This window comes from Corythoichthys intestinalis, chromosome 8 (genome assembly GCF_030265065.1).
Source record: "Corythoichthys intestinalis isolate RoL2023-P3 chromosome 8, ASM3026506v1, whole genome shotgun sequence".
In the NCBI taxonomy this organism is placed as follows: Eukaryota; Metazoa; Chordata; class Actinopteri; order Syngnathiformes; family Syngnathidae; genus Corythoichthys; species Corythoichthys intestinalis.
The window spans coordinates 9,885,282-9,897,194 of record NC_080402.1 but is presented as its reverse complement, the minus strand read 5'-3'; the positions used below and the strand labels follow the sequence as shown (position 1 = coordinate 9,897,194).

Below are 11,913 nucleotides of genomic sequence, written 5' to 3'. Positions count from 1 at the left end.
GGCCATTCTAACACCTGGATACGTTTATTTTTGAACCATTCCATTGTAGATTTGGCTTTATGTTTTGGATCATTGTCCTGTTGGAAGATAAATCTCCGTCCCAGTCTCAGGTCTTGTGCAGATACCAACAGGTTTTCTTCCAGAATGTTCCTGTATTTGGCTGCATCCATCTTCCCGTCAATTTTAACCATCTTCCCTGTCCCTGCTGAAGAAAAGCAGGCCCAAACCATGATGCTGCCACCACCATGTTTGACAGTGGGGATGGTGTGTTCAGGGTGATGAGCTGTGTTGCTTTTACGCCAAACATATCGTTTTGCATTGTGGCCAAAAAGTTCCATTTTGGTTTCATCTGACCAGAGCACCTTCTTCCACATGTTTGGTGTGTCTCCCAGGTGGCTTGTGGCAAACTTTAAACATCTTTTTATGGATATCTTTGAGAAATGGCTTTCTTCTTGCCACTCTTCCATAAAGGCCAGATTTGTGCAGTGTACGACTGATTGTTGTCCTATGGACAGACTCTCCCACCTCAGCTGTAGATCTCTGCAGTTCATCCAGAGTGATCATGGGCCTCTTGGCTGCATCTCTGATCAGTTTTCTCCTTGTTTGAGAAGAAAGTTTGGAAGGACGGCCTTGGTAGATTTGCAGTTGTCTGATGCTCCTTCCATTTCAATATGATGGCTTGCAGTGCTCCTTGAGATGTTTAAAGCTTGGGAAATCTTTTTGTATCCAAATCCGGCTTTAAACTTCTCCACAACGGTATCTCGGACCTGCCTGGTGTGTTCCTTGGTTTTCATAATGCTCTCTGCACTTTAAACAGAACCCTGAGACTATCACAGAGCAGGTGCATTTATACGGAGACTTGATTACACAAAGGTGGATTCTATTTATCATCATTGGTCATTTAGGACAACATTGGATCATTCAGAGATCCTCACTGAACTTCTGGAGTGAGTTTGCTGCACTGAAAGTATAGGGGCCGAATAATATTGCACGCCCCACTTTTCAGTTTTTTAATTGTTAAAAAAGTTTAAATTATCCAATAAATGTTGTTCCACTTCACAATTGTGTCCCACTTGTTGTTGATTCTTGACAAAAATATTAAATTTCATATCTTTATGTTTGAAGCCTGAAATGTGGCGAAAGGTTGCAAGATTCAAGGGGGCCGAATACTTTTGCAAGGCACTGTACATCCTTTGCCTAAACTGAGAAATATCTTTGCTAAAGTAAAGGTGTTCTTACATAAATGTCATGCTTTTCATTGGACGGCCATCGTCTTTTCAAAGAAGCATCAGTGCAGCCTGAAGTGGTGGGGCTCACCACTCCATCATGTAGCCGTTGCCATGGCGCCGTGTACTCGGAAACGGTAGAGGCACGTGTACTCCACTTGACCCCAGTTGCTAATGACGCGAAGCTCCACCACACGGTAGATCTCGTCACTTGGCTGTGATAAATATGGAAAGAGAAAAGCCATCAATTTCTGATGGGGGAAAATATTACATTATGCTTTTGTGATGTATGATTGCTTCTGTGACATAGATTGTAACAACTTCTATTGTTTTTCACCTTGTTCCCATAGTTAGGAGACGCGCTTGAGAATCTCACGAGATAACTTGTTTTGCATCATAGTATTGTTTTACTACACGCCTGGGTCCCATAGTTACAAGCCTGGGTCCCATAGAGATAACTTGTTTTGCACTCATAATATTTACCATTTGTTGGCATCTGTTGCAGCACAGCTCATTTGTCCCATGTGAAAAGCCCTTTTTCAAGGGGGCTGAACCCAAAGTAGCTTAAATGTTTGTGATTGGACGGGGCCGCGCCGCTCGGGGGCGGAAGTTGGCCTCTCTGCCTCCGAGGAGTGCGTCCTTACAAAACCGGACATTTCCGGGCAACCCGTGAGGTCCGCCAGCGGGTCACGTATGGGTCGTCTGGCTTTGTCCCTTTGCCGCTTTACTGGAGTGTTGCTGGCTTCCCACTCACTTGTCACGGTAAGTGATTTTCATTGCTAAAGGGACATTTGTTGATTTTGCTGTAAAGGGAACGCGGGAATTCTGGGGTTGACAAGGTCAAGTCTAGCGTCATCATTGACAATTGTTGATACTTGTTTGCTTGCTCTTGTGGGATTGTAATCAATAAATCTCATTTATTCTGCATTTTCTAATCAATAAACATTGTCTATTGAGCAAAAGTGTGCCTGTTACGGATTCACCGCGAACCTGGAAATTTCGGAAAACACTTTCCGAATCATGATTAAACTTACCTCAGAAAGTTTCACTTATGGATTGTGTCCTTAATTGTGTTTGCAGCTATCAACAGTGTTGGGCACGTTACTTTAAATAAGCTATTAGTTATAGTTACTCACTACTTCTTCCAAAAAGTAACTGAGGTAGGAACTGAATTACTCTATAGTAAAAGTAACTAGTTACCAGGGAAAGTAACTATTTCCGTTACTTTAAAAAGTTGTTGTATGTCAAAGAATTTGACATTTTCTGAGCAGTATTCGAGTCAGTTGAATAGAGAAGAACGGACAGGTAGTTGTGTTATAGAACCTTGTAATATTTATTGCACCTCACCAGCAACAGATTTATCCTACACTTGAAGTGCAACAAAAATAAACAGATTTGAATTGCTTACCACAGGTGTTGACAAAAGCTTTGCCCCATGACATAAATTACACTTTACGTGCACGTTCTTTCCATTAATTTCAACCAACTTGAAATAGTGTTTATATCTCCACCTCGTAAAGGACACATTTTCCTTGAATGCTCTGCCATCATATCCCTCTGCATCTGTTTTGCGTGTGTGTGTTTACCGCACGCGCTCTTCCGGTTTGTGTGTGAAAACACCGGAGTACGTGCACTATTCGGCTCGAGCGTTTACATCAAAGAATGGGGGATCACGTGAGATTTGATAACAACGCAGCCATATTGGAAGCAGGTCTGGCTCGCGGGACATTAAACTTTAACTTGCCAGTTCCCGAAAGAGAAGGCGAAGAACAGATATGTGATCAAACTTATGGATGTAAACAATGTTGACCCTTACGAGCAAGCCGAAGACAAATGGAGTAAAGATGTCGACGGGCTTCCACAACTACGCGAAATGGACATTCTGCTGTATTTATTGTTTAGTGTATGTTACTAAACTCATCAGCGATTCCGAAATTACAAATCGCTACAAAGCTACTAACAGTTTTGCTGCGGATGGGTGCAGGACCTGCACATTATGACCGTGTCAAACGGCAACTCCACCGTTCATGCAAAGGTAGGCTATGTGTGTTTACTATTTTCATTGCCATGAACCTGAACGCACCCCAAGTCTTGGATGACAAATAAACAGAGCAGAGTAGACTCGCTACGGCTGGTAGTTTCTTCAATTTATTCAAAGTAAGTAACGCACCGCTTTTGACCGTCAGTAACAGTAACGGCGGAAAAAATAATTAGTTAGATTACCCTGTTACTGAAAAAATAACACCGTTATGTAACTGCGTTATTTATAACGGTGTTATTCCCAACACTGGCTATCAATGGCACTGAATGAATTAAATATATATTTCACATGTGTGGACTTGCAGGGGTTGGATGAAATAATGGAAACTAATTTAATAAGGTGTGAGATGGCGATCGAAATAGACGTCTTGATTAAATTTCTAAAACTGACCATAAATGCTCAATAACGTTGAAGTCTGGGGATTGCGACGGCCATACGAGATGCTCAACTTCATTAGAATGTTTCATTATTATTAGGGTTGTTCCGATCATGTTTTTTTTGCTCCCGATCCGATCCCGATCGTTTCAGTTTGAGTATCTGCCGATCCCGATATTTCCCGATCCGATTGCTTTTTTTTGCTCCCCATTCAATTCCAATCATTCCCGATAATTTTTCCCGATCATATACATTTTGGCAATGCGTTAAGAAAAAAATGAATAAAACTCGGACGAATATATACATTCAACATACAAGTACTGTATTTGTTTATTATGACAATAAATCCTCAAGATGGCATTTACATTATTAACATTCTTTTTGTGAGAGGGATCCACGGATAGAAAGACTTGTAATTCTTAAAGGATAAATGTGACTTTGTATATTGTGACTAAATATTACCATCTAGTGTATTTGTTGAGCTTTCAGTAAATGATACTCCAGCCATTTAACTTCTGCCCAAATGCATGATGGGAAGTGCAACCATGACTGTGCGTAGGGGCACCAATTGATATATCTTTGCGTTGGGAAAGGACATAGGGTGTTAAGAAAATGATCAACTACTACCTTTCTTCCCCACATTGCTTCCCACGATTATTCTAATCGTTGGGAGATCAATTGTAAGGCTTTAGCCATTTAAAAAAGGCTCCAAAGGCTGCCAAAATTCTCTCTACTCATTATACGCTGCCTTTTAGCGCTATCTATAGGTAAAACGGCGTCTTTATAGATTGAACGCGACAATGCGTGAGTGGGTCGTGCGGCGCAAGCGTTAATTATTTAATGCAGGGGTCCCCAAACTACGGCCCGCGGGCCGGATACGGCCCGCAGCCACATTTGGTCCGGCCCCCTGAACAAAAAAAAAAAAAAATTTTTTTTTTTTTTTTTTTTCAATAGAGTTATTCATGTCCTGGCTTTTTTCTGTGAAGAACTGAGCAATGGTTATTTGGTTATTATCTATTTAATTAATACAGTATTATTATATTATATTATATTACATGATATTATATTATATTATATTATATTCAGGGGTGCACATAAGTGGTCCGCACATGCTTACTGGACGTAGACAAACGCGCTGGCCCTCAACGGCTTCCATACGCTTTTGTGTACCGATGGCTGACCACTCTATTTGCGGCGGACACGAGAAAATAACTTCTCAAAATGTCGATGAGGCAGGCCACACTGAGTAATTACTTCCGTGTTCCCCCACCCCCGTCAAAAGACAGACAGACGACAGAGACGTCACCGGAGCTACCGAAAAAAAGGACTTTTGCTGAAAAGTGGCTACAGGAGGTACCATGGCTAGAAGCGAATGATGCTCGCACGGAAATGCGGTACAAAATGTGCCGTGAGAATCCCAATGTCGCCGATTAGAGCAACGCATTTTATGTAGGGTCAAAGAATTTCAGCCATCCAAACTTTGAAAAGCACGAAAAAAACAGAGAGCATGTGGCAATTAAGCAAACTATCGATGTCAAACAGGACCCCACTCGCCCTATGGACATGTGGCGGAATAGGGCGGAATAAAGGTAATGAACAGCGACATGCACTGACAAACGTGTTTTTGCTCGCATTTTACAAAGCTAAACATGCACGTTCAATGAGGTCTTATGAGGAGGACATCCCACTTTTAAAAAGGCTTGGAGTTAATGTGGGAGCTGCATAATGCCCTTTATTTTGAATTGGTGCTTTTTATTTCTTTACATTTCACTTTAAAGTAATGGCAATTTTGTTGTGCCAGTTGATGTTAATCAAGCATTAACTGTTAATATAATTAATCAAAGTTAATTGGCTCTAAGTAAAGCTTGTCATAAATTTATCGCATCAGGTGGGTCGGCTCTCAAGCTCAATGAGGACCAAGTCACATCTCCAGGTCCTCCTCTGAGAACCTGGGCAAAAAAATTATGTGCACCCCTGATTATTATATTATATTATATTATATTATATTATATTATATTATATTATATTATATTATATTATATTATATTAAGGGCTGTCAAAGTTATCACGTTAACGGGCGGTAATTAATTTTTTTCATTAATCACGTTAAAATATTTGACGCAATTAACGCATATGCCCCGCTCAAACAGATTAAAATGACAGCAGTGTCATGTCCACTTGTTACTTGTGTTTTTTGTCTCCCTCTGCTGGCGCTTGGGTGCGACTGATTTTATGCACCATGAGCATTGTGTAATTCTTGACATCAACAATGGTGAGCTACTAGTTAATTTTTTTGATTGAAAATTTTACCAATTTTATTAAAACGAAAACATTAAGAGGGGTTTTAACATAAAATTTCTATAATTTGTACTAAAATCTATCTTTTAAGAACTACAAGTCTTTCTATCCAGGGATTGCTTTGACAGAATATTAATGTTAATGCCATCTTGTTGATTTATTGTTATAATAAACAAATACAGTACTTATGTACAGTATGTTGAATGTATATATCCGTCTTTGTCTTATCTTTCCATTCCAACAATAATTTACAGAAAAATAAGGCATATTTTAGAGATGTTTGAATTGCGATTAATTACGATTAATTTTTAAGCTGTGATTAACTCGCTTAAAAATTTTAATCGTTTGACAGCCCTAATTATATTATATTATATTATACTATATTATATTATATCATTTTTATTTTATTTACTTTGGTTCCGTGAAGAATCCAGAAAGGGTTATTTGATAGTGGCTTTCTGAAAAACAATACATTTTTACATTTAGGCACTCCTGCAATCGTCACACTTTTTCTGTTACAAACTGACCCCGGCCCCTCATCAGAGAAGAGAAGGGTTATGTGGCCCTCACAGGAAAAAGTTTGGGGACCCCTGATTTAATGTGATTAATTAAAAAAAAATTAATTACCGCCATTAATGCAATAAATTTGATAGCCCTACTTTAAGCCAAAACTACTCTGGATGAGTGTAAGACATTTTGTCTGTAACGTTAAATACAATTAGAAAACGATTTAAATAAAATATATATAATATATTAAAAAAACGCATGTCCGATATTTTTTGCAGATTCCGATACTTTGAAAATGACGTGATCGGACCCGGATGCCGATCGATCGGGACATCTTTAATTATTATGATGCCAAAATGTTAGGTATTTCCATTATTTTGTCCAACCCCTGTAGATCACTATTAAACTTGCCAAATCCCAGTTAAATGACACGATAGTGATCCAACCTATGAAACTTAGATCATGAATCACTCCTACATAACGGAAAAAAATACATTACAACTTACGGGCAGCTCAAATGTCTGCGTGGGCTCGCCATCCTCGTCGTACATGAACGATCCCAGAAGTGTTCCATCCTCTACCTCGTCCTTCATCCCCTAAGTAAACAAAAGACAAAAAATAAAAACAAAAAAATGTTGTTTTTTTTTCTTCAAACTCACACTATGAAGTTGTCAATACAAAAACGTATTTAACTTTGGTGCCTGTAACCTTTAAAATTTCAGAAAATGAATAAAAAATTGGACTGGAAACTTGTCCACTAGAAGGCAGTGTAGTGCTTCACAGATACTTTCATTACACACTGACCGTAAGACAAATTCCTGTGAGTTCTCTTGTATATGGCGGAAAACACAGACAAGACTGAAAAAGCAGTTCCTGCTCTTGCACTCCTCTTTAAAAGAAGCTGCTGTATTTTAAGCCAAAACAACTGTTATTTTTGATAGAACAATATGTCTATATGCTGCCATAAGCCCCCGAACTGTTTTTAATTTGTCCGTTTTACCCTGGAAACCCCCGTTTACATACGTCGCGCAACCGCTTTTGTTTCAACCCAGCCTTAAAACGAAGGTAAATAATTCTATTTATTATTCAAAATGTCAGTCATGTTTTAGCTTAGAATCATTTAAGATATTAGATGTCTAATATTCCATTAAAAAAAAAAGTATTCACTCGCATATTTTAAACTTTTAAACAAATTACGTCACAATTTATCTACCTCATAACTATCGCTTAATTGTATTTTTTTTTTTTTTGCTACTGTCGCATTTTCTCCGATATGTTAGGTAATAAATAATCGATCCAAACACAGAAACATTGGAAAAAAAAAACAAAAAAACGTTTTAAATACAGTGCCCTTCATAATTATTGGCACCCATGAAAAAGATGTGTTTTTTAACTTGTAATTTTTTTTTTTTAATTCAAATAATATGGGACCTTAATGGAAAAAAGAGAAAATCCAACCTTCAATACAAGTGCATTCATTCAGTGGGGAAAAAAATCCATAAAGAAAAAATTATTTGACATCAAATAATGTGTGTCACAATTATTAGCACCCCTGGGGTTAATACTTTGTACAACCCCCTTTTGCCAACAAAACAAGGTCTGGAGAATGAGATGGCCATGGGAGGAGCTTGATTTTCTGGCTGGTGAACCATTTCTGTGTAGATTTTGCCATATTTTTAGGGTCATTGTCTTGCTGAAAGACCCAGTGACGACCCATCTTCAGCTTTTGGGCAGAGGGCAACAGATTTTGATTTAAAATGTCCTAGTATTTAAAAGCATTCATGATGCCATGCACCCTAACAAGGTTCCCAGGGCCTTTGGAAGCGAAACAGCCCCACAGCATCACTGACCCACCACCATACTTCACAGTGGGTATGAGGTGCTTTTCAGCATGTGCATCTTGTGTGTTTGTTGCCAAAAAGCTCAATCTTGGTCTCATCTGACCAAAGCACACGGTCCCAGTTGAAGCCTGGGACCGTGTGTATTTTTGTGTGGATCAAAACAAGGTAAGCAAGCAATAATATCTCATTAAGTCGTGGCGTCTTTAATTCTGCTCTTTCACGCGCTCACCTCCAGATAGGGTTTCGCTGTTTAATTTTTTTATTATTTTTTTTAAATGCCCTGTTCAAAATTGTTCTTCACTCAGAAAATTGAGATTTTAAGCTTTCCAATGATGTATCACACATGCATGTAGGAAATTTGGCGAAATTTGGGGTCTCAAAGCAAAACTTCAAGTCACCTGAGTGTTTTCCGCCATATCTAATCTTTTTCTGTGCGTTAATGTTACCGTAATTTTCGGACTATAAGCCTCTACTTTTCCCCTCATTTTGAATCCTGTCTATAGTCTAGTCTAATATAGTCTAGTGCAGTTTATTTGTTTATTTATTTTGGTTAATAGTAGGGCTGTCAAACGATTAAAATTTTTAATCGAGTTAATTACAGCTTAAAAATTAATTAATCGTAATTAATCGCAATTAATCGCAATTCAAACCATCTCTAAAATATGCCATATTTTTAGGTAAATTATTGTTGGAATGGAAAGATAAGACACATGACGGATATATACATACAACATACTGTACATAAGTACTGTTTTTGTTTATTGTAACAATAAATCCACAAATGGCATTATTAACATTCTTTCTGTTAAAGTGATCCACGGATAGAAAGACTTGTAGTTCTTAAACGATAAATGTTATAGATACAAGTTATAGTAATTTTATATTAAAACCCCTCTTCATGTTTTCGTTTTAATAAAATTTGTAAAATTTTCAAAAGTAGAGGTTAATATAATAATAAGAAGAATAAAAATAACAATAATAAAAATAGAGTGAAAAGTTTTACGTGTATTTTGCATAGCTAAATTGATATGGAAAGCCAGTTTATTTAGCATTGTTGTTTAACTGTGTGTCAGAATAGGGCCTCATTACTATAGATTGAAGTGCTTTTCTTTTTGAGAATATTATTTTTTTGAGCGATAGGAATATTATTTTTGTTGTGCTTTCACTAAACAATACTTATGTTTGTTGTGAAGGAGAAGCTTATGCCAATAAACGGCGCGCCTGTGTCCACTCACCTTTACTGTATAGCATATACAGTGGGGAGAACAAGTATTTGATACACTGCCAAAACCCATTGGCAGTGTATCAAATACTTGTTCTCCCCACTGTATCTGTACATATCTTACCCAAAATAAAACAAGAGACACATAATTGCCACTAAAAGAAAGAAAACTTACCGAAATATGTGAGGAGCACAAATAGCAATTTGCATTGCATTGTGAATACAGCATAAACGTCTCACAACTACTAATTCTCCCACGTTTAGAAGACATAACATAAGTATGGAACGGCGCTGCTCCCAAGCGGCCGGTGGCATTCTCTTCACTCTTAATGTCCATAAACGGCCTCATTGTAATGTTTGAGGCAATATGCCAGCGGGTGCGTTAATTGCGTCAAATATTTTAACGTGATTAATTTAAAAAATTAATTAACGCCCGTTAACGCGATAATTTTGACAGCCCTAGTTAATTGGTAACACTTTATTTGACAGCTGAGTAATAAGATTGTCATCAAACTGTCATAAAAAATACATGACACTATCATGAGCATAATGAATGCTTATGAGATGTCATTGTGTCATCCAGCAAATGATCTCACGTATGAATAGATGCCACGCTGCCGTAGTTCAGTCACTCTAACTATGTAAGGTATTGATTTAAATACACCACAAGATGTCAATGGTGAGTTTTACATTAATAAGACCTCAAGCCAATGAGTGCGTTTTGTCCCGCGACTGACACTGTAGCTCCCTGTTTTTTTGGGTTATATTTTTAGACTGGGTCTATTGTGATTCATGTTCATTTCAGTGTTGTCTTCACAAGACTTCTGAAAATGGCTCCCAGCATCATAGTTTGTGTATTGTGACTTAATATTACCATCCAGTGTATTTGTTGAGCTAAAGGAGTTGCTAAAATGTTAAAGTTTGACCAAAGTCTGAGTAAGTTTTATGTGTATTTTGCATTGTTGTGTTAACTGTGTGAAAATAGGGCGTCAGTAATACAGATTGAAGCACTTTTCTTCTTGGGGACATTTTTTGAGAGATATCAGTATTAGTTTTGTAGTATTTTCACTATATGATACTTATGTATGTTGTGAAAGAGTTGCCGAAGCTTATGCCAGTAAACAGCGCGGTCCGAGCTACGAATATGAATGCCTGTGTCCACTCTCCTTTCTCTCTCCCACTGTGGATCAAAGAAACTACAGCGTCAGTCAAGGGGAAAAAAACGCACTCATTGGCTTGATCCCTAATTAATGTAAAACCCACCACTGACACCTTGTGACATACAGTGCCTTGCAAAAGTATTCGGCTCCCTTGAACCTTGCAACCTTTCGCCACATTTCAGGCTTCAAACATAAAGATATAAAATTTTAATTTTTTGTCAAGAATCAACAACAAGTGGGACACAATCGTGAAGTGGAACAACATTTATTGGGTAATTTAAACTTTTTTAACAGATAAAAAACTGAAAAGTGGGGCGTGCAATATTATTCGGCCCCCTTGCGTTAATACTTTGTAGCGCCACCTTTTGCTCCAATTACAGCTGCAAGTCGCTTGGGGTATATTTCTATCAGTTTTGCACATCGAGAGACTGACATTCTTGCCCATTCTTCCTTGCAAAACAGCTCCAGCTCAGTGAGGTTGGATGGAGAGTGTTTGTGAACAGCAGTCTTCAGCTCTTTCCACAGATTCTCGATTGGATTCAGGTCTGGACTTTGACTTGGTCATTCTAACACCTGGATATGTTTATTTTTGAACCATTCCATTGTAGATTTGGCTTTATGTTTTGAATCATTGTCCCGTTGGAAGATAAATCTCCGTCCCAGTCTCAGGTCTTGTGCAGATACCAACAGGTTTTCTTCCAGAATGTTCCTGTATTTGGCTGCATCCATCTTCCCGTCAATTTTAACCATCTTCCCTGTCCCTGCTGAAGAAAAGCAGGCCCAAACCATGATGCTGCCACCACCATGTTTGACAGTGGGGATGGTGTGTTCAGGGTGATGAGCTGTGTTGCTTTTACGCCAAACATATCGTTTTGCATTGTGGCCAAAAAGTTCAATTTTGGTTTCATCTTTAAACGAGACTTTTTATGGATATCTTTGAGAAATGGCTTTCTTCTTGCCACTCTTCCATAAAGGCCAGATTTGTGCAGTGTACGACTGATTGTTGTCCTATGGACAGACTCTCCCACCTCAGCTGTAGATCTCTGCAGTTCGTCCAGAGTGATCATGGGCCTCTTGGCTGCATCTCTGATCAGTTTTCTCCTTGTTTGAGAAGAAAGTTTGGAAGGACGGCCGGGTCTTGGTAGATTTGCAGTGGTCTGATGCTCCTTCCATTTCAATATGATGGCTTGCAGTGCTCCTTGAGATGTTTAAAGCTTGGGAAATCTTTTTGTATCCAAATCCG

General features: G+C 38.4%; 1 protein-coding gene across 5 annotated transcripts in view; it reads right to left on the bottom strand.

The window, feature by feature from the left end:
* sun2 (Sad1 and UNC84 domain containing 2) overlaps positions 1–11,913 on the bottom strand; it is a 52,321-nt gene that overhangs the window by 5,565 nt on the left and 34,843 nt on the right. For 4 of the 5 annotated variants that reach the window (XM_057843704.1, XM_057843707.1, XM_057843705.1 and 1 more), the window contains 2 exons: positions 6,954–7,043; positions 1,132–1,441 (listed from right to left, as the gene is read on the bottom strand). In XM_057843704.1, coding sequence (XP_057699687.1) covers positions 1,325–1,441; positions 6,954–7,043 — 207 coding nt within the window. In that variant the 3' untranslated portion in view covers positions 1,132–1,324. Of the gene's footprint in view, positions 1–1,131; positions 1,442–6,953; positions 7,044–11,913 lie in introns of those variants that run through there. The other variant, XR_009064150.1, reaches the window with a different exon arrangement.